At 45.5% G+C, this 23992-nt stretch overlaps 1 protein-coding gene across 3 annotated transcripts in view; it reads right to left on the reverse strand.

The window, feature by feature from the left end:
* Positions 1–1075: 1075 nt before the first annotated feature.
* Positions 1076–23992, reverse strand: part of LOC122944508 (probable E3 ubiquitin-protein ligase HERC3) — a 98860-nt gene continuing 75943 nt past the window's right edge. For 2 of the 3 annotated variants that reach the window (XM_044302872.1, XM_044302864.1), the window contains exons 16-25: positions 23193–23216; positions 22388–22477; positions 21673–21843; positions 20729–20872; positions 18781–18947; positions 8948–9014; positions 6440–6522; positions 5736–5919; positions 3131–3233; positions 1076–2269 (exon numbers count right to left, since the gene is read on the reverse strand). In XM_044302872.1, the coding sequence (XP_044158807.1) occupies positions 2061–2269; positions 3131–3233; positions 5736–5919; positions 6440–6522; positions 8948–9014; positions 18781–18947; positions 20729–20872; positions 21673–21843; positions 22388–22477; positions 23193–23216 (1242 nt within the window). In that variant the 3' untranslated portion in view covers positions 1076–2060. The remainder of the gene's footprint in view (positions 2270–3130; positions 3234–5735; positions 5920–6439; positions 6523–8947; positions 9015–18780; positions 18948–20728; positions 20873–21672; positions 21844–22387; positions 22478–23192; positions 23217–23992) is intronic. The other variant, XM_044302882.1, reaches the window with a different exon arrangement.

Raw genomic sequence — 23992 nt, forward strand, 5'->3', positions numbered from 1 at the left:
GGATCCAAACGGAGCTCACGAGCGGACCAGCGAACGCTAGTGTGAAAGTAGCCTAAGATGCTGCGTTCTCCTGAATGGTAGCAGCTAGAAACATGCAACTGGTCTTGTCCAGGCTTTCATACAAGACCAGAATGACAGCTAAAGTTTGAGTCAGGAATAATCGTGGGTACTTTCAGTTGCATTCACTGCATCCCGATTTCTATCAGCGATATCTTTCCCTTCCTACTGAACATATTGCTGTCATTGTATTTTAAACAATACAAAGCCAATATCTCTAGCTGTTACCCAACAAGAGATATGAGCAGCTAAGTAGCAGCCCCTCTCCCGGCAGTGTGGAGGAGAATGAGGGAGCAGCTGCAGAGATGACAGGAGGAGAAAAATATATAGAAATGTGACATCATCATCAGTGTAGAGACCCACATAATAAAATGTCATTTTTTATCACAAAGTGAACGCCGTAAAAAAAAAAAAAAAATCCACAAAATAATGTCAAAAATGTTTTTGGGTTTCCCCTAAAAATAAAATAAACATTATTTAATACACCCAAAAAAATTAAATAAAAATTATAATGTGACGATTAAGAGGCTAAAACAAATGCTCACTGATTTAATGTAGTGGCAGGGCTAGTCTCTGGTTAGCTGTATGTGAGAGGATACACACTGCTCTGGGATAGTGGAGGAAATTATCTGCATTCTGATTGGTCTTGTCCTTCCCTGGTTAGCTGTATGTGAGAGGATACACTGCTCTGGGGTAGTGGGGGAGGGGGTTATCTACATAAACACCCCCCCCCCACTAAGGGTTGGGGGGGGGTTGGTAGGGTTGCTAAGGGCTGAATACAGACATCAGAAAGGTAAAATTAACTGAAAAATAAAACTTTGTGAATATCTTCCCTTCAGCATCACATACGTTAGGAATTTCATTTTTGGTAGTGAAATGGCAGTTAAATTTTAAAGAGTAGCATCCCATGCCAAATCTTCCTAGACAAAGGGAACTAAACAAACCTGACTTTTCATGCTTGCACATTGAAGTTATGTTGTCACTGTACTAACTGTAAAAATCTGACATATACCACAACTTTAAAAAAGATTTTTTTTATTGATTAGAAGAACTATACAAAGTTTTTTTTTCATTGCATTTTGTTTCATTCAGCTTCTCGAGATCTTCGTGACTCACTTGGACCAGGTTGGGAAATTGAAGATGAAAAGCATAATTGCGGATATGTATTTTTCCAGATATGCTAGTAGAGAGTCTGTACAGGATTATTATAGAGAAAAATCGAAAATGTAACCCATAATGCATTATTGCAGATATGTCGTTTTCCAGATATTCAAGGAGTAGAGAGTCTATACATGGTTATTACAGAGAAAGATGCTCACTGATATGAGTTGGGCCCTAACTAACAGAGTTTCGGCATAGGCCCAGGATATAGGTGGTAGCATAGCAATGTCTGTTCTTCTCACTTTGCATAATATGATTAGGTTTCTGTAATCAATGTAATTACAGGATAAAAAATTATTTTTTAATTCAAATAGAATCATTGCCTTGAACTGATTTCACACAGCTGGAATTAAGTATATATATATGTATATAACCTATATACAGCTGGAATTAAGTATATATATGTATATAACCTATATACAGGGGCCCAAAGTTCATGAACAGAACTGGACAAGCATCAGATCAGCGACACATCATATACCCGAGGCCTTCAATAGCTATGGAAGGATTCTGTCAGATGCCAAACTGATCATCGGTCTGGGAAATTATCGTAGGTTTCCTACTTACTACTAGATATAACACAATCCACATGGCGAGAATTATAAATGGAAGAATAAAAACTATGAATAAAACAAGACATCAGATCGTCAAAGCAATCAATGTTATGAAATCCACTTAGGATTTCACCATAACATTTTTTTTAAGTTTGGCTCCTTTACAAAAATAGAAACTGAAGTATTTTTAATGTATACAATATTGAGTGTATTTTACATTATTATTAAATAAGCCCATGAGAGATAAAGTGCAAAGAGACAGAGGGAAGCATGGAAACTCAGCACATCTCACACCAAGCTGAAGCCCTCGTAATGATCTATGGCTTCGGTGAGTCTTTTCCTGAGGATTTCTTTGCTGCTGTATTTGGGCAAGTCCAATATGTTGTAGCAAGTGTGAGCTACAGGCAGGTAGTCCTCCCCACTGGATATAGACTGGATGATTATGTGCAAGCTGGACATGCCGTAGATAGGAATACGGTCACTGCCGGTGAGAAACACTGAAATGACAGCAGTTCATACCATTCAGTACAGTAGTGTCTAATACCGACAGAATAATATCAATTTTTAATAATCATTCAGAAAATTTTCATTTTGGTCAGTGATTAGGATTTTCTATTTCCATAACGATTAAAAGTTGTTTTATTAGGTGAAAGGATGCAGGGAATTGCGTATATATTCAATACCGGCATAGAAACTTTAGGGGGAGATTCATCAAAACTTATATGAAGGAAAATTGGCTTAGTTGCCTATAGCCACCAATCAGATTCCACTTTTATTTTTCAATGTGAAAATTAAAGGTGGAATCTAATGGGTTGCTATAGGCAACTAAGCCAATTTTCCTTTATACCAGTTTTGATAAATCCCCCCCCATCCTTTATATTTAGGAAAAGTTTTCCACCATTGCATGACCAAATCCAATCCTGTTTTTAGAGATAAATGTACAGCAAATAGTCGGTCATAATACAGGAGTGATGAACGGGAATAGGTGATAAATATATTTTCAGGTGATGTGTGCTACAGAGTGGTTAATATCTGTGAGTACTAATACAATCATTTTAGCAATGATCCCCAAAAGGTTTAGAGGCCCCCCCGAGTATTAGGGACTACAGAAGAAGGTTAAGTGGTTAAGAAGCATCATCAGGAGAGGCTATATTAATGCAGATGTGTGGACTTAGACCTTACTACTTTTGTATAATGAAATTGTCAGGGAAGTGGTACCAAGACACTCTCAAGGTGAAGTCAAGTACGTTTTCTGTACCAATAACCCATAAGGCGGTTTTCTTACTCCTCTGGCTTTCACTACCTCCTGATCTTTTAACTGAACCTACAAAACATGTACATTCTCTACAAGAACTTACATAAAAACTTCTTCTTCTTCTCCAGCGGGAATTCATGGAATGTCTCCCAGAACATCCTAACAGTAGGGTGCACAGCCGAGTATTCACCTTTGTACACAGCACTCTATGAAAGATCCAAGTAAGGTCTTGTTAATGAGGAATGTGCGCTGCAGATTCATGAGAAGTTACCATTAATGGGCATTTTACTAGTTGTTGGACATTTATTATAGAACATGTAAATTAATGTAATTGTCCTAGAAAAGTCTTAGGTTTTAGATAAAAATTGTGACGTGTTTCCTCCTAAAAACCTAGGTCATCTTCCGACGGCACTAAAGTTGCCCATATATATTAACCTGAACCTGCCAATTTGGGTGGGGGGCTAACCAAGTCTTTACTAATGGCAGACGTTGAATGAAAGAAGGAGATGAAGCATGTTGGATCCCAACATGCCCACAAGAGATGCACTGTTACCAGAGGAATCTGTTAAAGGCTTGATCCTCTCTTTCCTCTGAAATAAACATGCACCCTTGGTTGAGCATACAGGTTTATGGGGGATTTGAAAGAACAAGCATTTGGCAAATATTTAACGTGAATCTGTCAGGTACCACAAGCCCGACCAACTACATTGCTACATGAATAGTACTGCTGCTGCTGGCCTCAGGTCACTGATTTGTATGTTTTCATACTGTGTACCTGCGTGAACACATAATGGAGAGAACTCCCCCACCCATTCACATAGCTGTATGAGGGATTTTTTTTTTCTCACAGAATAAGCTTAAAGGGCTTCTGTCACCCCCAACTTTCAGTTTTTGACTTATTATATTTGTTAATGTAAGCAGATTCCATATATGCCCCTCTTACCTCGGGCTGTGCAGTAATTACAGTAAAAAACGTACTTTTATTATATGTAAATTTCTTCACTACCAGCAAGTTGGGCGGACTTGCTGGTAGCCACCGCATCCTCTGTTTGAAAAAACACCCCCTCCTCCACTTGATTGACAGGGCCAGCGAGCGCTCTCCTCCTCCTCTCGCTGGCCCTGCCTGCAGCCTCAAATCCCACGCCTGCACAGTACCGGTCATCATTCGGTGCAGGCACTCTGAGAGGAGGACGGCCGCTCCTTCCTCAGTGCGCCTGCGCCGATGACGTCAGCCCTACACCCGGAAGAGAAGACCTCTATAAAAAGATATCATTTTGAAGTGTGTATGACTTTTTAACTATTTTTTATTCATGTAATCATCTGAATATGAAATACCATTGCAGTCTATGAGAGATTCACTATGTCCCTATGGAGCCAAGCCTGTGACAAGGCTCCATATAAACATTACTGTGGCAGGCTTCGGATTCTTCAATGGGCCAGAAGCTGCTTTAGCAACCATATGGTTCCCTTGATCTTGGTGAAGAGCCATTTGGACTCCAGGAGCACAGCTCTCCTAGGAAAAAAACCTCTCAGATGTGGTAGTCGCAATTAGCCATGGCATCTGAGGGGTTAAAAGTCTGTGATCGGCGTTATTGCTGATCACATACTTTACCTCTGGGTGTCTTCTGTGTAAAACACAGTAACTGAGCGGGCAACATATTTAAAAATAAAAAATACAGCTAAATAAGCTCACCACTTCATAGCAGGATTTGATAGTGCACGGAAGGAAATCCTGGGCAGGAACAGTAAAGAACAATGTCCAGAAAAGGAAAGGTTTCTTTCAGCATGGAATAGAATTAAAATTATTGTCACAACTTTAAAACCATCAGGCGTTTAGCGCGGACGCTCACGAGCTTCAAATAAAATCCATATTCCTATGATTAGGAACAAGGATGTTATTGTTCGAAATGAGTGAGCATCCATGCTGAACCTCTGATGTTTTTACAGTCCTGAAAAAAACCTATTTCTGGATATTTAAAGAGCCTACATCTGCCATACATACATGGTGGATGTCGGTAAGGGGGTTAAAGGGGTATTATCAACACGCCGTTTAATACTTACCTGCTCCCGGCGCGCTGTCCACTTCCTGGTTTCGGCACTCGGCAGGGGGCGGGCTCCATCTTGATTGAAGTCTTCTCCCGGCCGGGCCGCGCGCTGGACTGAACACGCACGCCGAGGCCGCTCATGCGCCCTGGTGACTTCTTCCTTGCAATTATACTATACTGGCCAGGAAGAAATTACCATAGCGCATGTGCGGCCTCGGTGTGCACTTTCGGGACTGCGCGCAGCCGGCCGGGAGAAGAGAAGTCGTCTGCGCAAGCGCGGCCACCGCGATTCCTGAGAAGAACGGTGGCCGGAACCAGGGGAGACTGAAGACAACAGTCAGGTAAGTCTATGTTTATTTTCTTCTAAGGGGTCGGAATTAGTTAATTAAATATTTTTAGAAAAATTATAATTAACAGTGATCATTAAGATGAGAATACCCCTTTAATGTATTCTAGGGCTAGTTTGGTTGAGGGTTGAGCATGAACATCCATATTAGCGATCAGGAGTCAATGCGCCAGTACTATGCATGTAGTACCACTAGTGCTTGGGGAACCTGACAGACTCCTTTTAATGCCTATGGCCACCTTTACACATATTTTAACCTACTTTTCAAATGTGGACACGTGGTCCGTCTACATCATCATTCTTGTCATGGTCCTCACCTCTTCCAGCTCCTGCCAGTTATAGTTACTACTGCCAACAACCATGGCTCTGAGTTCAGATGGCTGAAAGAGCTCCAACACTTTCCCACCACAAACTTTTAGAAATCCTGTGGAGAATGCTTCATACCATTCTTGTACTGACTGGTTGAAGACATAGTCAACATAAGAATCTACAAATTCTTTCCTACAAAATGGAACGAGACCCAAAACAAAAAAACAAAAACTGTAAATTATATAAATCACAGATATACAATTGTGGAAAAAATACAGATTGTGTGACTTTGCAGGAGCCATAAAGGAAGAATGTCCAGGTAATAAGATGCAGTCAAATGTGGTGGTTCCTTTAGGATTCAGGATGACCATTGAACTAAACATTTTCTACATTATCTAAGGATCTATAGAGTGTCTGTAGGTGACCATCTGAGACCACATACAAGGCATGTAGATAAGGTTGGCTATAAGCACAGTTGGGATTTTTAAAGTTAGCTACACTGAAATGAATCCTCCCCTCGGAAAGATTTCCAAGATATAGGTCTAAAAAAAAGCCCCTGAAAACGGTCTTAGAAGATACTTTTTAAATTGATTTCCATGTACATCTGATAATGGTTTGCCTAATTCTGAATGGATTGCAATAAGTAATTGTGCTATTTTGAGGCTAATGCTGCTAAAGTATGGCAAAATCATGCAAAGGACAGATGACACACCTATTATCTTTATTCACAGTTATCTGGTCTCCTCCAGGCACCAAGGGTTTCATTTCTGCCAGTCCATAACTTTCCCTACAGATCTGTAAACAGAGACATATTTTACTTTGAGGTTCTCTTGAGATAACCAGTTTTAGCAAGTGCCTGCAGCCTGCCCCTCTAAAGAGAAGATTCATACTTACCTGATCCCCGCCAATGTGCCGCCTTCGCTGTGTCCATGTTTCGGTCCCCGCAGTGTTGACATCCAGCGCAGCATGGGCATGGTCACATGATGCGTTTCAGCCAATGACAGGCTTCAGCTGTGACATGGTGTTTGTGGCCACATCACTGATGAAGCCAGTTATTGGCTGCAGCAGAGCATGTAACAATGCGCATACTACGCCAGATGTAAACACTGCGGGGACTGAAAAATGAACATGAAGGAGGCAGCTTGGATGACCGGAGCAGGCAAGTGTGAATATTCTGTTTAGATAGAAATGCTGCGGGCAAGGTCCCCATGCAAAACTGGCAACTGAACACAATGTTTTCAGCAGGTTCAGCCAACAATGCACTAATGTATATGGGCGCCTTTATAAGAAGACCTCCACGAATGTTAGACACTTTTTTAATGACTAAAAATAGTTAAAGGGGTTGCCCTGGTAAATATAATGATGACCTGTCCTCAGGAAAGATCATCATTATCACATCGGTAGGGTCCGAGCACCCCCACCAATCAGCTGTTTCAGGGAGCTGCTGAGCTCACCCAGTCCAGTACCTGCTTGGTATTGCAGCTCAGTCCCATTAACTTAAATGGGGCCGAGCAGCAACTAGGCAATGTGACCAATGTATGGTGACATGACATGGCCTAGGAAGAGGCTGTGGTGTTCACAGAGTGGCCGACAGCTGATCATGAAAGACAACCAGTGGATAGGTTATCAATAGTAATACCCAGATAACCACTTTAAGATAAAAGCTGACAAAGCAGACTATCAAACCTTTTTATGGACACTGCTTTTAGCGGCTACCAATGTGATATACACTACATGTCCAAAAGTGCATTAGCACCAAAACACCAAACACCACCCAGCACCCAAACACCACATCTAAAAATCACGGCCATAACATGGAGATGCTCCCTGTCTGGTCCTATCAAAGTCACCACTCTTTCTAATGCATTTTGGAAAATGATGTCCATTTATCAGCAAGAGCATTAGTGAGGTCAATGCCCATGCTGAGCAGCTTGCCAATTCATCCAAGGTGGTAGACCGAGTAGCCAACACACAGACTTGACATTGCATCATACTTTGGTAAACTAGTTGCTTAGTATTGCGAAGAAAGCTTCTCCACCCTAGAAAACAGACAATTCTCTACTATGTAATCTTATGCTGCAAGATAAAGATTTCTCTTCACTACCATTCCAGGTCACATCGTGAAAAATAGAGCTAGACCATTGTTCAAGACATTTAAAGGGGTATTCCAGGTAGAGAAAGTTATCCCCTATCCATGGGATAGGGGTTTACTATTAAATTGGTGGGGATCCCAGTGGAATCAATGTACACCGCTATCTCTAAAGCTCCCATAGAGCAATTTTTAGCAAGTGCTCATATTTTCGACCAGCCACCCCATCCATTTCAGGAGGGCTCCAAAGGGTACGGGGCCTTCATTCTCAAGATTAGTGGGTGTCTCAGCATTATCCCTAATCCTGTGAAATACCCCTTTACGCTGGGTTCACACCTGAGCGTTTTACAGCGCGTTCCTACGCGCTGTAAAACGCACAACAGGCAAGAACCAATGATTCCCCATGGGAATGGTTCTCACCTGGGCGTTTTACAGCACGTACGATCGCGCTGTAAAACGCCCGACGCTCAAACAAGTGCTTGAGCTTTTTTTTGGGCGTTTGTCGCGCGTTCCCGCACATAGAAATTCGGGAACGCGCGACAATGTGTGAACGCCAGTCTCTGTATGCGCGATTGTAAACGCCCGTACAATCGCGCATACAGAGCGCTCGTTTCAGAACGCTCAGGTCTGAACCCAGCGTTAATAGGGAAGCTTCTTCTGCAGCTGTCAGACAATCAAGTCATTAGGCACAGGTTACCACTCCTGACAACTCATTCACACAAAGCTGATTGGCATATGGGCTATATCCCTCCAACAGGCACTGTGCAGTGTATATGCCAATCTCCGGGATGTGTGTGCCGCCGGACTGCCAAATACAATCCATTGCAGTGTCACACCTGATCACAATGTGGAAGTTTCTCAATCAGGTTTGCACTATATGCTTGTATTTTATGCTGAATTAAAACGCATGTAATTATATTTTGACAGAACTCAATATACGACAGCCTAATAGAAAGATAGAAATCAGTAAAAAAAAAAAAAACAAACAATCAGGTATGTAGACATAAATGTATCACAAGGGTAAATTACATTAGTATCAGAATCTAGTATTTAGAAAATCCAGCCTATCAAATACAAAAAAAACATAAAAGGCTCAATGATATCGTGCTGTACAATCTGGTGGCCACTAACTGTGAAATTAAGGCAGAACGTCTCCTCAACATCTTCTTCAGGGTAGTCCAAAAGTTCTTGAAGACTCCTAAAGGTAAAGTAAAAAAAAACAAAAAAACAGCAATCGTAAATCTCACAAACTATGTATAGAAATTTAATTTTGGTTGCTAGGTGCAAAAATGGTTTTACCTGGCGACTCCTTAAAGAGGACCTTTCACCAGGATACATGTATTGAAATAGTTATATTACCTTACTGTGCGGCCCCCAGTGATGTCTTTCTGCATTTTTTTTTTTTTTCAAAGGACCCCCCCTTTCATCCGCTGTGGTCCCAGTTTGTTTTAGCGCATCATATGCTAATGAGGCGATTCGGTTCAACTAGGCAGGGACTTGAATTTGTCCTGGGCGCGGTTATCTTCTCCCTGGCTGCGAGCGCATCCAATCAGAGCGCCCCACTCTTAGCCAGGGAGAAGGAGCTCAAGTTCTCGCGAGAACTTGAGCTTTTACACATCCCGAGCCGTGCGCCATCTTAGAGTCCCAGGGAGAGAGCATTGCAGAGGCGGCGGCAGCAGCAGCATACTGTGGGTAAGTATGAAAATCAACCCTAGAAAACGAGCAACTTGTTCAACCTTTACTAATATTCCCCCTAGGAAAACTAGCATGATGTTAGTTTTACAAATTTACCTCCCACCACCCCCTAAGGGACTCCAAGATGGCGCACGGCTCGGGATGTGAAAAAGCTCAAGTTCTCACAAATCTGGCAACAACTTGAGTTCCTTCTCACTAGCTAAGAGTGGGGTGCTCTGATTGGATGCACTCGCAGCCAGGGAGAAGATAACTGCGCCCAGGACAAATTAAAGTCCCCGCCTAGTTGAACTGAATCGCCTCATTAGCATATGAGGCGCCAAAACAAACTGGGACCACAGCAGACGAAAGGGAGGGGGTTCTTTGGAAGACAAAAAAAAAGGAAAGTCATCACTGGGGGCCGCCTTGTAAGGTAATATAACTATTTCAATACATGTATCCTGGTGAAAGGTCCTCTTTAAAGGGGTTGGCCACTTTGAAAGAATATATGCTAAATGGACAAGCAATCCATGCTGTGCCACAATAAAGGCATAGGTACCGTACTTGTCAGAAGGTGCTGAGCTGCCCACCTATGGACTACGTAAACAGCCCACCAAGGCAGTTACTGTCTTCATGAGGTGGTCATGTGGTTTAATCATGTAACTGCTTTCCTCCTCCTCTGTGCAGCTGCAGGACACTAGATGAACTGGTCCAATGTTGTTGCAGAAGAGGATGTCGCCATGGATGGGAAAGAAAGCAGTAAGGTGGTTAAACCAAGTGACCACTGTCATTTTGGTTCCCATGGACGTAGCGGTGGGCACATACCCTGTGGATGGGCAGATCAGGTAAGCTAAACTATAGAATAGCAGGGACTGTGTATCCATTTAGCTTATACTTGTATTAACATGGCCAACCCCGATAAAGTAAGTGGAGAAATGTATAAAGGAATCTTCTCAATGTGTGCTCAGCCAGGTCCCCCATCTTCACATCCCTTGGGTTGGGTTGGGTTGGGTTGGGCAGCCCCCCCCCCCCCCCAACCTTTTATCAGCCAAAAATGGAAGAGTGCAGCAGGAAATGAACCTGTGTCCCATGCAGGATTTCGACAAGACTCTGTCTAGATGCAGGATTTTCTGTAGGATCCTGAAGCAAACAGTCCAGGCCAGATAATCTGCTGTTTACCTTTACCATTTATTTTTAGGTTTAGTGTTCCTTTAATTAAAGGGCTTCTGTCACCCCACTAAAGTGATTTTTTTTTTTTAGGCTAGTCAAATTAGTTATATTGCGATATATGACAATATAATTGTGTTACTTTGATCCAGCAGTTTCTGCAAAAAACGAAGTTTTATAATATGTAAATTCGGTCTCTACCAGCAAGTAGGGAGTCTACTTGCTGGTAGCTGCTGCAGAAATCCGCCCCCTCGTCGTGTTGATTGACAGGGCCAGCCGGGATCTCCTCCTCCGGCCAGCCCTGTCAGTATTTCAAAAATCGCGCGCCTGTGTGGATTCGGCGCAGGCGCTCTGAGATGAGGAGGCTCGTCTCCTCAGCACTCCCTCAGTGCGCCTGCGCCGATGACGTCTTCTATTTCGGTGATGTCATCGGCGCAGGCGCACTGAGGGAGTTCTGAGGAGACGAGCCTCCTCATCTCAGAGCGCCTGCGCCGAATCCACACAGGCGCGCGATTTTTGAAATGCCGACAGGGCTGGCCGGAGGAGGAGATCCCGGCTGGCCCTGTCAATCAACATGACGAGGGGGCGGATTTCTGCAGCAGCTACCAGCAAGTAGCCGCCCTACTTGCTGGTAGAGACCGAATTTACATATATTAAAACTTCGTTTTTTGCAGAAACTGCTGGATCAAAGTAACACAATTATATTGTCATATATCGCAATATAACTAATTTGACTAGCCCAAAAAAAAAAAAAAACACTTTAGTGGGGTGACAGAAGCCCTTTAAAACCTTCTTTATCTGAGGCTCTGTTCACACTGGCATCAGTTATGTTTTCTCAGGTTTCCATAAGATTGGGCAGGTACAATAGTGTCGTAGGAGAGGAAAAAAAATCTGTTCTAAAAATAAATAATACGTCTCTTATGGAGCCTGTAAAAACGGAACACATCTCTGGTAGGGAGTGAACTTTGATGATGTCCACACAAGATTTAAAAATGAATGAATATTAGTAAATTGGAAGTGAAAGCAGTAGCCAAAGTGTGATGGTGCGATTTAGTTTCGCTGCGAGACATTGTGCACCACTATTTGTCTGCCATATTGTATGTGGGATGGTGGGGTTTGTGTGCCAGGGCTGCTTTTCAGTCTCTGATCAGTTTTTTATACTAGTACACGAGTCAAAATATTCCACATATCCGTTTGTCAAATGCTAAACTACAGCAAAACCGTAGAGCTGTATTGTGTTAAAAACTGAAAAAATAAAAAAGGTACAGTATAAATGAATTTCAGTTATAAAAATGAAAAACCATGGGAGGATTCACTGCCTGCAAGTAGCTAGTCAAAGCCTGCCCTTTAAATGGACATAGAAAAGTGTCCACTAGAGGGCAGTGTTACAGTTATATATAAAAAATATAAAACACATGAAATATTGTCTTCATTTTGAAAGTAGACATACTAGGTATGGAAAATTAGATAATTGAGATATAGTCCTGTACAAATACAGGGGCAGGGACCAAGACCATCTAACTCTCTATGGCAACGGACTAAACATGGATTTTCCACCTTATACAGATGAGGATGTCTGCAGTCCATGAACAGACACAAGTGAAGGGCAATAGTGAAGCTGTCAGCACACTGTACCATGGCGGACTATAAGCGGTGTAAACAGCAGGCCTATATTCGGCTGACAGCAGAGATATTCCCTTTAGGTAATCTAATTCAATAACCAGTTCTGCCCACAAGGGTAGTGCTCTGGGGAACAGATAAATTAGGAAGCTGCTCATTATACAACCCTCTGGCATAACAGTGCAGCTTAGCAAAAGCAGAGCCTCCAGTTTATTTTTCCCTTATATTTGATAATACATATATAGCGCCAGCATATTCTGCAGAGCTGTACAGACGTGGTAATCAGGTTTCCGCAATGCGGTCTACAAGGAGATTTTTGTGAAACTCACCTGTAAAATCTTTTTCTCGTCTTTTCCATTGGGGGACACAGACCATGGGTATAGCTTAGAGGTATTAGTAGGAGGGACACTATGCAAATGAAAGAGCTCCTCCTCCTCGGGCTATACCCCCAGACTCCACCAGGAGGAACTCAGGCGTTGCACAAGCAGTAGGAGAAGGAGCAAGAAAAAATCATGGAAACCATCGGACCAAGCCATAAGGTCCAACCAGAAACAGAAAAACTGAACTAAAGACCCCTCCTGCAACAGGAATAATGGGTGGGAGCTGTGTCCCCCAATGGAAAAGACGAGAAAAAGATTTTACAGGTGAGTTTCACAAAAATCTCCTTTTCTCGTGCTTTTTTCCATTGGGGGACACAGACCATGGGACGTCCAAAAGCAGTCCATGGGGTGGGAAAAAATATCAGCACCGCCAGGAGGAACGCCCCAACGGTCAAACAGGAACCACAGCCTGCAAAACCCTGCGGCCAAAGCCGCATCAGCCGAAGCCAGTGAATGCAACTGACAAAAATTTGCAAAGGTATGCAAGGACGACCAGGTGGCCGCCGTACACAGCTGAGACGCAGAGGCACGACTGCGTCTTGCCCAGGAAGCCCCCTCCGCCCCAATGGAGTGAGCGGCAATTCTAGCCGGGGGAACTCCACCACAAGCGTGACAAGCCGCGGAAATAGCCAAGCAGATCCAGAGCGCCAAGAACGGCGGACGGAAGCAGTAGCCGCGAGACACACCTTCAGGACCCGTACAACATCCAGGGAATGCAGAGTGCGTTCCTTGGGGTTAGCCGGAGAAGGACAAAAGGAAGGCAGGACAAGATCCTCATCAAGGCGGAAGGGAGAGACCACCCTGGGCAAAAAGAAGGGGACTGGACGGAGCACAACTTAATCCTGGAGGAAAACCATTAAGGCTCCTGACAGGAAAGAGCGGCCAGCTTCGACACCAGTCTGACCTAAAAGCTCGTGATGGGACGTGAACTCACAGCCACTGCATAATAGCCCAGAACTTTAATCACTACGCTATGTAGCTGTATCAGAAGCTATGGTCACAAGGAAGTCCAGATGAGAACAGTCAGAGAGACCCTCCTCAAAGGCTCGAAGGGAGCCGACTGCAGAGCGCGCAGAACCAAATTGAGATCCCAAGGAGACAAAGGGGGAACATACGGGGAACATACGGGGAACCGAATGCGCCACCCCCGAAGAAAGGTCACCACCGGACCCTTAAGAGCAAGGGACCTCTGACGGCCCGCGCCGAAACCTGACCTTACAGGGAACTAAGCGACAGTCCCTGCACAAGCCCAGACTGAAGAAAAGACAGTACCATCAAGATGGAAAACCGAAGGGGGGGGAACCCCGAACCCTCAAAAAAGGATAGGAAGGCCATCCAGGTACGATAGTAAATCCGGGAGGAAGAAGACTTCCCCGGACTGATCATGGTCCTAACCACTGAATCCGAGAACCCCATCTTTATCAGGATGGCGGTTTCAACAGTCACGCCGGTAAACGAAGAGACCGCAAATTCCGGCGGAAGAACGGGCCCTGAGACAGTAAGTCCTGTCCGTCGGGAAGAGGCCATGGGGCGTCCGCCAGCAACCGAGCCACGTCCGAAAAACCACGCGCGGCGAGGCCACTCTGGGGTGATGAGAACGGTCGGAGTCCCTTCCGCCTCGAACTGGCGTAGACCCTTTGGCAGGAGAGGAAAACAGAGGAGGCTGAAGTCCTGCCACGGAGACACCTGCGCATCCATCCGTACGCCTCCGGATCACGGGCGCGAGCCAGGACCACTGGGATCTTGTTGTTGAACCCGGACGCCATTAAGTCCACATCCGGACGGTCCCATCTGTGGCAGATTTCTTCGAACCCTTCTGGATGCAGAGACCACTCGCTTGGATCCACCGTGTTGTGGCTTAGAAAGTCCGCTGTCCAGTTGTCCATTCCTGGAATGCAAACTGCTGACAACACCGGAACGTGAGTCTCCGCCCACGTCAGAATTCACTTCACCTCCTGCATCACCATCCGGCTGCGGGTCCCGTCCCGATATAGGCCACGGCCGCGGCATTGCCCGTTTGAACCCGCACTGGGAGGCCCGCAAGGAGAGAGGTCCAATAGGAGAGAGAGAGCGGAAAAAATCGCCCTCAATTCCAGAAAGTTGATTGGAAGGCGAGACTCTGCCGCCGGCCAAATTCCTTGAACCGTGCGAGACTGGAAAACGCCCCCCCAACCCAGGATGCTGGCATCGGTGGCGGCGATCGTCCAGGAGAATGCGAGAAAGGAACTCCCCGACCTCAGGTTCTTTGGGAACAGCCACCAAGGGAGAACTGCCCGAACCCGCTGAAAGGTAAAGGATCTCCTGTTGCGCCAGGCGAGTGTGAAACTGGGCATATGGAAAGGCCTCGAAAGAGGCTACCATAAGACCCAGGACCTGCAAGTATTCCCGAATGGAGAGGCACGGGGAGCGCAGCAGATGCGACACTGCCCCCTGGACCTGGGAGGACTTGAAGGCTGGTAGAATACTTTGGCAGCCGAGGTGTCCAAAATCACCCTCCGGAAGGAGAGCCTCTGGGACGGGAAGAGGCAGGAGTTTGGGAAAGTTACCAGGCAGCCGAACCGTTCCAGGGTCTGAACAGTGATCCGGACGCTGTCCGTGGTCTGCGGTAGAGAGGGGGGCCTCTATCCGGATATCGTCCCGACAGGGCAGCAAAGGAATGCCCCTGGTACGAAGAAGCGCCATGAGCGGTCCAGGACCGTGGCAAGGACCCGCGGGGTGGTCGCCAACCCGAAGGAAGGGCGACAAACTGACAGTGTCGACCCATAATGGCGAAGCGCAGGAATCGATGGTGGGATTCCGCAATCGGGACATGTGATAGGCCTAGGAGCAGCAGGGCGGGCTGACTGGGCCCTCTAGTGCCGGGAAGGCTGGTGCAAAGGAAGGCCTCTTTGCGGGCGACCTGAGACCCCCGGCGGAGGAAGCAGGCGACGGCCTACCAGATGAGAAACGGCAAAAGGCATGCAGAGACGAACTCGTCCAGCTGATCCCCACAAGGCCTGGAAACCCCAAAGGGGAGATTAGCAAGGGAACGCTTGGTGGAGGCGTCAGCATCCCACACCTTCAATCAAATCTCTTCGCGCTGAGTGACAGAGATGGCCAACCTGCGGGCAAAGAGGGAAACAATGTCCCTAGAAGCTTCGCAAAGAATCTTAGAAGCCTGAGACATCTGGAGAACCAACTCCAGTGTGTTAGCAGCCGCATCTCGTACCGCCAGTTCCTGGTGGTGGTGTTGTAACCACACCGAGAGAGCACTGGCTACCCCTGCTGAGTGAAAGGTAGGTCACAGGGACGCGCTGCCAGCGAAAAAAGGACCTGGAAGAGAGTCTATGCGTCTGTCTACAGCATCCTGGAAAGAGGAACTGACTAAGACAGGAAGGGCCACATAATTGGCTAATCCGGCCACCGGAGGATCCACCTTAGGGGGAGGAGACACCTCTCCTCGCCGTCAGCAGGGAAAGGAAAGTATATTCATGCGCTGGGTGGTCGAGAACCTTATTAAGACCACCCCAGGCCCTGGACATGACCGCGGAAAAATCCCTCATGGACCGGGAACATGGTAGTCTCCGACTGCCTGGACGGAAAAAGGGGGAACTCCTGACCAGTGGAAGGAGGAGAATCCCCTTGGAGAATAAAGGTGTCTCGGACAGTCACCACTAAGTCAGCCACCCTGGTGGAGAGCTTAGGCGAGGGGTCCCGCTCCATGACCTAATCAGAGCCGGAAATTCTCCTTCAGACTTGCGCTCCCTAAGGGAGGGGAGAGTCGCCCGAACGCGCCTCTAGACGAGGGGGGGGGGGGGGGGAGAGCCAGAGCCATCCGAGGAGGGATGCTGCTGCTCACGCTCCCTGTTAGTATTCGGGCGTCTTCTGTGGAAAACCACTTAGAGAGGTGGTTGGCGTCACAGGATTTGAAAATGCCCTATAGTCCAAAAAGGACGTGGCTCGTCCGAGCCGGATAATTCTCCTTCGGAGTACTCTCCCTAGGGAGGGGGAAGAGCAGTCCGCAAGCGCCACCGGCGAGGTGAGGGGGGTGGAGAGACAGAGACATCCGAGGTGGGATGCTGCCGCTCACGCTGCCTCTTCGTAGTCAGTCACCCACTGTGGGGACCACTGAGAGAGATGGAGTCGTTAGCGCCACAGGATTAAAGGACATGGTTGCCTTGGTGACTAAGACCAATTTAGCGGCCGCACTGGACATGGCAGATGCCCAAGCGGGGACCGCAGGCCCCCAGGGACGTGGAGGAGGGGGGTAAGGCAGGGATGCAGGCAATACTTATCTGCTCCTGCAGAACTTCTCCCTCGACTCCAGGACCAGCAGGGATGCACCTCATCAGGCTTCTGACTCCTTGTCCAGGAGTGCAGTGTTCTGGTGGAGGGTGGCAGCAGGAGACCCAGTAGCTGGTGGGATACAGGAGCTGCAGGTCGAGCCCGGATCCACTTGTCTTCTTTGGGGGGCAATGGAGGCAGCCAGGCAGCGTCCAAGGACGGCAGCGGGCATTCCACGGGGGACCAGGAAGGCGCCATGCCGACCTGTGTCCCCATCTAGAATAATATAAACAATTTTTGAAGGCTGAAAGGGGCTTTGAACTCAGAAAGCCTGGACATGGGGCAACAGCAGCAGTACCACTGAGCTACCAGCTTGCCTGGCACAAAACGGAGTAGAGTGATGAGGAGCTGCACGGCCATGAGCAAACAGAGTCTCCGGTGTAAGGAGAGTCAGAGCGGCATGCCGAGGCTCCGCCTCCCCTAACGCGTCATTATGGCGCGAAAAAAGCGCGCGAAAATAAGCGCGCGCACGAAAAATAAGCGCGCGCGAAAATATGGCGCGCGCGAAAATATGCGCGAGCGCGAAAATATGCGCGAAAATAAGCGCACCACGTGGAGGAGCGGCCTGCCGGCGGGCGCTGAGGGAGCGCAGCAGCCAAGGCCCGACGAGAGAAGCGCTGAAGCCCACAGTTTAAGGGGAAGAGATGCCAGTACTCCAGTGCCAAAATGAAGAAAGTGCCCCATCAGGATCCTTCTTCAAGCTCACCCAGGCAGCCACAGACAAATAGACACAGAGGGAGGGGGAGGGATTGTGCAACACTTATCTGCTCAGCATGCTCCCTCGATGTCCAGACCAGCAGGGATGCGCCTCTTCAGACTTCTGACTCCAATCCAGGAGAACAGTGCTCTGGAGGAGGGTAGGCAGCAGGCGTCCCAGCAGCTGGTGGGATGCCGGAGCTAACAGGTCGAGCCCGGATCCACTTATCTTCTTGGGGGGAAATGGAGGCAGCCAGGCAACGTCCCAAAGACGGCGGCGGGCACTCCACGGGGGACCAGGAAGGCGCCATGCCGACCTGTGTCCCCATCTAGAATAAAAATAACAAAAAGGAGTAGAATCAGAGAGTGTCAACCTCCTTCACCAGACACTAAGCAAAGACTGAGTTCCTCCTGGTGGAGTCTGGGGGTATAGCCCGAGGAGGAGGAGCTCTTTCATTTGCATAGTGTCCCTCCTACTAATACCTCTAAGCTATACCCATGGTCTGTGTCCCCCAATGGAAAAAAGCACGAGAAAATATAATTTCCTGGCCAATCTCATAGAAGCCAATCAATGTGTCAGGATTCTTTTTTTTTATGTTGGATCCCTGTGCTACAAAACAAGGGCAACTGAATCCATAAGCCCCACTGTAATTTTGTGAGGGGTTGTGCCAAGAAATCAACTTATCCTCTATGCACAACATAGGGAACAAGTATCTGACTGGTGGGGGGCTGATCACTGGGCCCCCCTCCAATCATCAGAACAGAAGTCCTTTATTCAGTATATATGGAGCAGCAGGTTGAGCATGCGCTCTGCTGCTCCGTTCATTCTCTGTTGGACTGTCAGAGATAGTGGAGGACAGCTCTCGGAAGTCCCATAGAGAATGAACGGTGCGGCAGTGCACAAGCGCAAACTGCCGCTCCACTCTCATGGGACCCCTGTTCTCGGGATTAGTGGGGGTCCAGTGATTGGACCCCCTACCGATCAGATACTTATGACCTATCTTCTGTATAATTGATAAGTTCATATCTTGGCAAAACCTATTTAATAGAGGACATGCCAATAGTACAGTAGATATTGATCAATGTGTAAAGATTTGATGCACACACCTTCCTTCTGTAGGGGACAGCTCCTTGAGATCTTCCAAAGTGGCTGGCACATTCAGAAGCTTCTTATATAGCACCAAAGGAAAATAGAGGTCAACCACTGTGAAGTTATAGATGGCCAAACCACACATAATGCCAATCAGATGGAACCAATTGTGCTCTACAAAACACTAACCAGGACACAAATATAAGTACCCATAAAAATACAAATTTGGGTTCATAATGGTCATTTACTACTTTTTATTTACTCCCTGAAACTGCAACTAGGCCAACATGGCCTAGTTGCAGCTCAACCCCATTCAAGTCAAAGGGGCTGAGCTGCAATTCCAAGCACTGCCACTAGGCGCTGTGTTTGGAAAGCTGCCAGGAGCCTGCACCTCTAACCAGTGCTCCCTGAAACAGCTGATCGGCAGGGGTGCCAGGACTTGGACCCTCGGTGATGTAATAATGATGACCTTCCCTGCTTTGCCTGTTCAATAACATGGTACATGCAGTTTGCATTGCAATATGTGCTGAGAGTTCCTCTTTAAGGCCCCTTTCACACGAGTGAGTTTTCTGCGCGGGTGCAATGCGTGACGTGAACGCATAGCACCTGCACTGAATACTGACCCATTAATTTCAATGGGTGTGTGTACATGAGCACCGTTTTTTCACACATCAGTTCTGCGTTGCGTGAAAATCGCAGCATGTTCTATATTCTGCGTTTGTCACGCAGCCCTGCCACCATAGAAGTGAATGGGGCTGCATGAAAAACGCATTGCATTTGCAAGCAAGTGCGGGTGTGATGCGTTTTTCACTGATGGTTGCTAGGAGATGTTGTTTGTAAACCTTCAGTTTTTTATCACGCTCGTGAAAAACGCATCAAAACGCATTGCACCCGCATGGAAAAAACTGAACGCAATCGCAGACAAAACTGACTGAACTTGCTTGCAAAATAGTGCAAGTTTCACTGAACGCACCCTGAACGCATCCGGACCTAATCCGTCATGCTCGTGTGAAAGGGGCCTAAGACTTCCATTTAGGCAGGGCATTACATAAGATTTTTAAGTAACACCATGTACTTGTTTGTCACTGAGATAGTAGGATTAATTACCGTAAACATAATTAAAGGCTTTGCACACCTTTGGAGGCAAGTTTTTTTTTTTTTGCATTACTCATTACAAATATTGAGCCATTCTGTCACAAAGAGTTAACTGTCTAGCTGTGTGAATTGTACTTTTTACCTTCACTTATCTCTATTTTACTAAAAGGTCCTAAACACTTATTGAAGCCACATTCTTATCAGTAACATAAGAACTGGGCTATAATGAGTGTTTATAAGGTCAGAGAGCAGAGATAAGGAGCCATCAGATTAGCTGGCTGACAAACCAGTGAGAAAATTCAGATCCCTCTACTACAGCATCTCAGCTCTGTACAGAAAAAGGGTTCCATTATTTGTAATAAACAGCAATTAAAAAATATATCTTTAGCTCAAATTGAGTACAATGCAATAATAAAAAAATTGCCCCCAAAGCTGTACATAGCCTTTAAATCTGGGTTATCTGTTCTCAATAAACAGTGCTGTTCTTTAAACTTCTGAATTTGTAATCAGATAGTCTGAAATAGCTGGTATAAGCTGGATGTAGACTCCTCATGTATCTAGATAAAATAATTCCTTTGCTTTCCTGCCTATTAGCTACTTTGCCTTTTTAGGTCATCCGATGTAGACAAGGGTTCTTGATACAACAGTTGCCATGATGTGATTGGCTCATTTGTGTTTTTAGGCTGTAAGGGAAACACCCAGGGGTTTTGCTAATAAAAGGGGTATTCTGCTATGTGAAAGAGGAAGACTCAAATACCACCATGAGTCTTGTCTTCTCATTCTTTTGCCCTTAGACTAAATTTTAAGATTTGCAGGCATCCCTTGTTTAGGGATCATACAACATTTTTTTTTTACCATGACATCACTTACTATGTCTGAGAACCAGATCAGGTCAGAATCAGGATAGACCGTGAACATGCCATAGATGGGGTTCAAAAGTTCTTTGAGAAGCAAGAGAAAGAATTCTTTAGTGACTCCACCGTCATCCTCTGCCTCTTCCCCGTCAAATATCACCTTTAAAAATGGATTCATAATTTTCAATGTCATTTCAGAAATAATAATGATTGAGGAAGAGCTTTCACTCGGTACAACCACAGTAAAGCATGTACAGGAATATATCAAGACCTCAACCACATATATAAGTCTGTGAATAAAACGTAAACCTTTGGGATAAGATAGATATGGAAGCATTGGTGGAGTGGGGCCAACAGGGTTTACAGAGGTAAATGCTCATACTCCATGATGAGACATGTCTGAAGACATTTCTATGATGTATCATATCAAAACAAACATTTTGGGTTGAATTTCCATTAAAAGGGTTAAAAAATTCAGAATGGATATATAATAATACATTCAAGCATAAACTATTGCCAATTATTAAATGGATATTCCACTCTTATACTGGGGCTTCTTCTGCATTTTCTCTGCAAAGCACCATTTCTGTCCACGTTTCGTGCGGAGAACCACATTAAAGTGCCTTCACACTTGGCGTAATTTTATGTTGGGTGTGAAATCAGCATAAAGATACCCATTTAAGACGTGGATTTTGTGGCATAAAATGACAGCATGTGTAAAAAATGTTTACTTTTCTTTTATTTCAGAAGGAGGTGCTGTGCTTTGCAGAGGGCAGCAGCCCCGAGTCCAGCTGTCAGCCCTCAATCTATCAGCAAGTGATGGACTATCCTAATGCAATGACAGAGCAGGTGCCATGACTAGGAAACCCCTTTAATGTGTGTACATATTTCTAAGAGCAAGAATCTGATAATGCTACACTACAAAGATATTCCACAATTCTTACTTCCAGCTTTCCATACCTTAAGAGGCTTTTTCAAGTCTATATCAGAGTGAATACTGAGTTCTCTCAAAGCATCAGACACCAGGCTTGTTCTCCTCACATGCAGGACCAGGTAGGGATTTTTGGCCAGCATGGGATCCAAGGACAGCAGCATGAAGACATTTTGCAGGTTAGCTCCATTTATCGCCACCTATAAGCACACATGAAGACACACTCAGGTACACTGGGAAGGATTTATGAAAACTTGGCGCAAGGGAAACGTAGAAGAGCTGTTGATGGCAACCAATCGGGCAAATGCTTACTTTTGTGCCTTCAAGTGCTTGAATCCCATTGGCTGCTAAGGATTAGCAATGTTTTTCCATGTAAGTGTGTAGTTTTAGGTGTTGGAATGATTTCTTAATCTATCAGGTACATCACACGTATCATGTAATTTCACTATTGTCAGGATGACTATTGACATGTGGCCAAATTAAAGGGGTTGTCTCATCTTGTTGTTACTAAGGCGAGATAAGACTAAGCCCCGGCCACCATGTGGCTAGGAAACAGCCGAGTGGGCCAGCGCTCGCTGTTTCCATAGCTTCCACTGCACCATTGCAACTGGTGATGGGGCGTAGTGTCATCTTGCCTTAGTAATGGAGACATGAGACAACTCCTTTCACAAATGTGGTAAAATCACAGTGGTGCACTAGTAAGCATGGAACTTACACTGTGCAATATATTGCCTTATTATATACCTGCATCTGTAGCTCAGCATCTGTCTGTAACATTTTGGTCTTGGCTTGAGCATCAAACACAAACGGGTAAGAGCAGAGCGTCACTGAATCCTGACAGACAGAATAAAGAGGAATGAGCAAACCCCCAATCACTGATTTATATTTATAACAACGGAAAACAGGGATATTCAGAGAAATTACTCAGAAAAATAAGGATGCCTAGTACACTGAATATTACTGCCTTAGACCTGTTCTTATGCGTCAGGTTTATATTGCTTTTGATGGTCAGAATAGTGCAGCATATTGCACTAATCTATACAGTTAAAAGAAAAAAAAGGGACTTTACCCATTACAGTCTAATGCATGATGAAGGATCCAACAAACAGATTGTAAAGGATATAATTTTCATCATGGATCCGAGAACTGAGGGTTGCCAACTCTCTTCTCTGAATGGAATGGTGGTGTGCATGTATGGGGTTGATGTAGACGGTGCTCCATAGTCCGTTACATAGAAGTGAACGAAGCGGTTGAACAACATTTACATTATCGCAACAATGAGATAAGAGACTCGGGACCCTCTGTTCTTGGAATCAATGGGAGGGTCCCAGTGGTCAGACCCCCAGAGAGGCTATATTTACCATCCATCCCCATCCATAGGTGATAAATACATTTTGTGGAATAACCCCTTTAATAGTAGGATCCCATCAATTTCTGCACTCTAGATTCTATTTACACCAAAGTTTCTCATATTTTTCATAAAACAAAAAACAAAACAAAAAAAGAGACACAAAAATAAAGTAAAAGCATAAAAAGGCAGAAAAGTTACCTGCATAATTGATGGATGAACTTTCTAGAAAAAGAAAAAAAAAAAAAGGCTGAAAATGTTATTTATTTTTCTAACTTAGTTCTGTATATGAGGGAAGGAAGTAATTTGGATCTCAGAAGGGGAAATCGACACACAGAGTTTAGTCAGTGTCATTGTGGTCATGATATGCACTGACACTTTGGATTGTAATGCCAAGTTTATATGGCCCAATGGTTGGGCAGATTATCAGAGACAAATGTTCCCAAGAACATTCATTCCTACGAAACACATATCGGGTGAAACGGTCGTTCATGCAGGCAGTTAAATTACTGTTTCTGAGCAGCAGATCGTGCTGTCTAAACAATGCAGCTGTATGGGGATGAACAATGGCAGTAGTGATCCCTCATCCCCATACTGTGCAGGTGATTGCTGCACGTAAATGCAGCGCTTTATTCTACTGAAGCAGCCAGTTGTCGGGATGGAACGCCCCCTTCCCTAATAATCAGCTGCTCCTCGCCTGTCTAAACCCACCATTAGGGTGGAAGGAATCAGAGCGCAAGAGCATTGCTGTCTACAGGGCAGAGAACAATGACTATGTCAGCTACATGCTGGCCCATGGTAGTATTAATGTTGTCTACTAGATGGCCTGTCTGTTCCAATATGATGTATACATTACCTGCACAACTCATTCATTGACTACCAACAGTCACTGCAAAGGCCTCTTTACATGGTGCCAATGATTGGGTCAATGAAAGAGCATTCCTAGAAATGCTCATTCCCAATAACTGAGCATCACCCAATCAATGTGCGAACATCCATTC

Source organism: Bufo gargarizans, chromosome 1, assembly GCF_014858855.1.
Source record: "Bufo gargarizans isolate SCDJY-AF-19 chromosome 1, ASM1485885v1, whole genome shotgun sequence".
In the NCBI taxonomy this organism is placed as follows: Eukaryota; Metazoa; Chordata; class Amphibia; order Anura; family Bufonidae; genus Bufo; species Bufo gargarizans.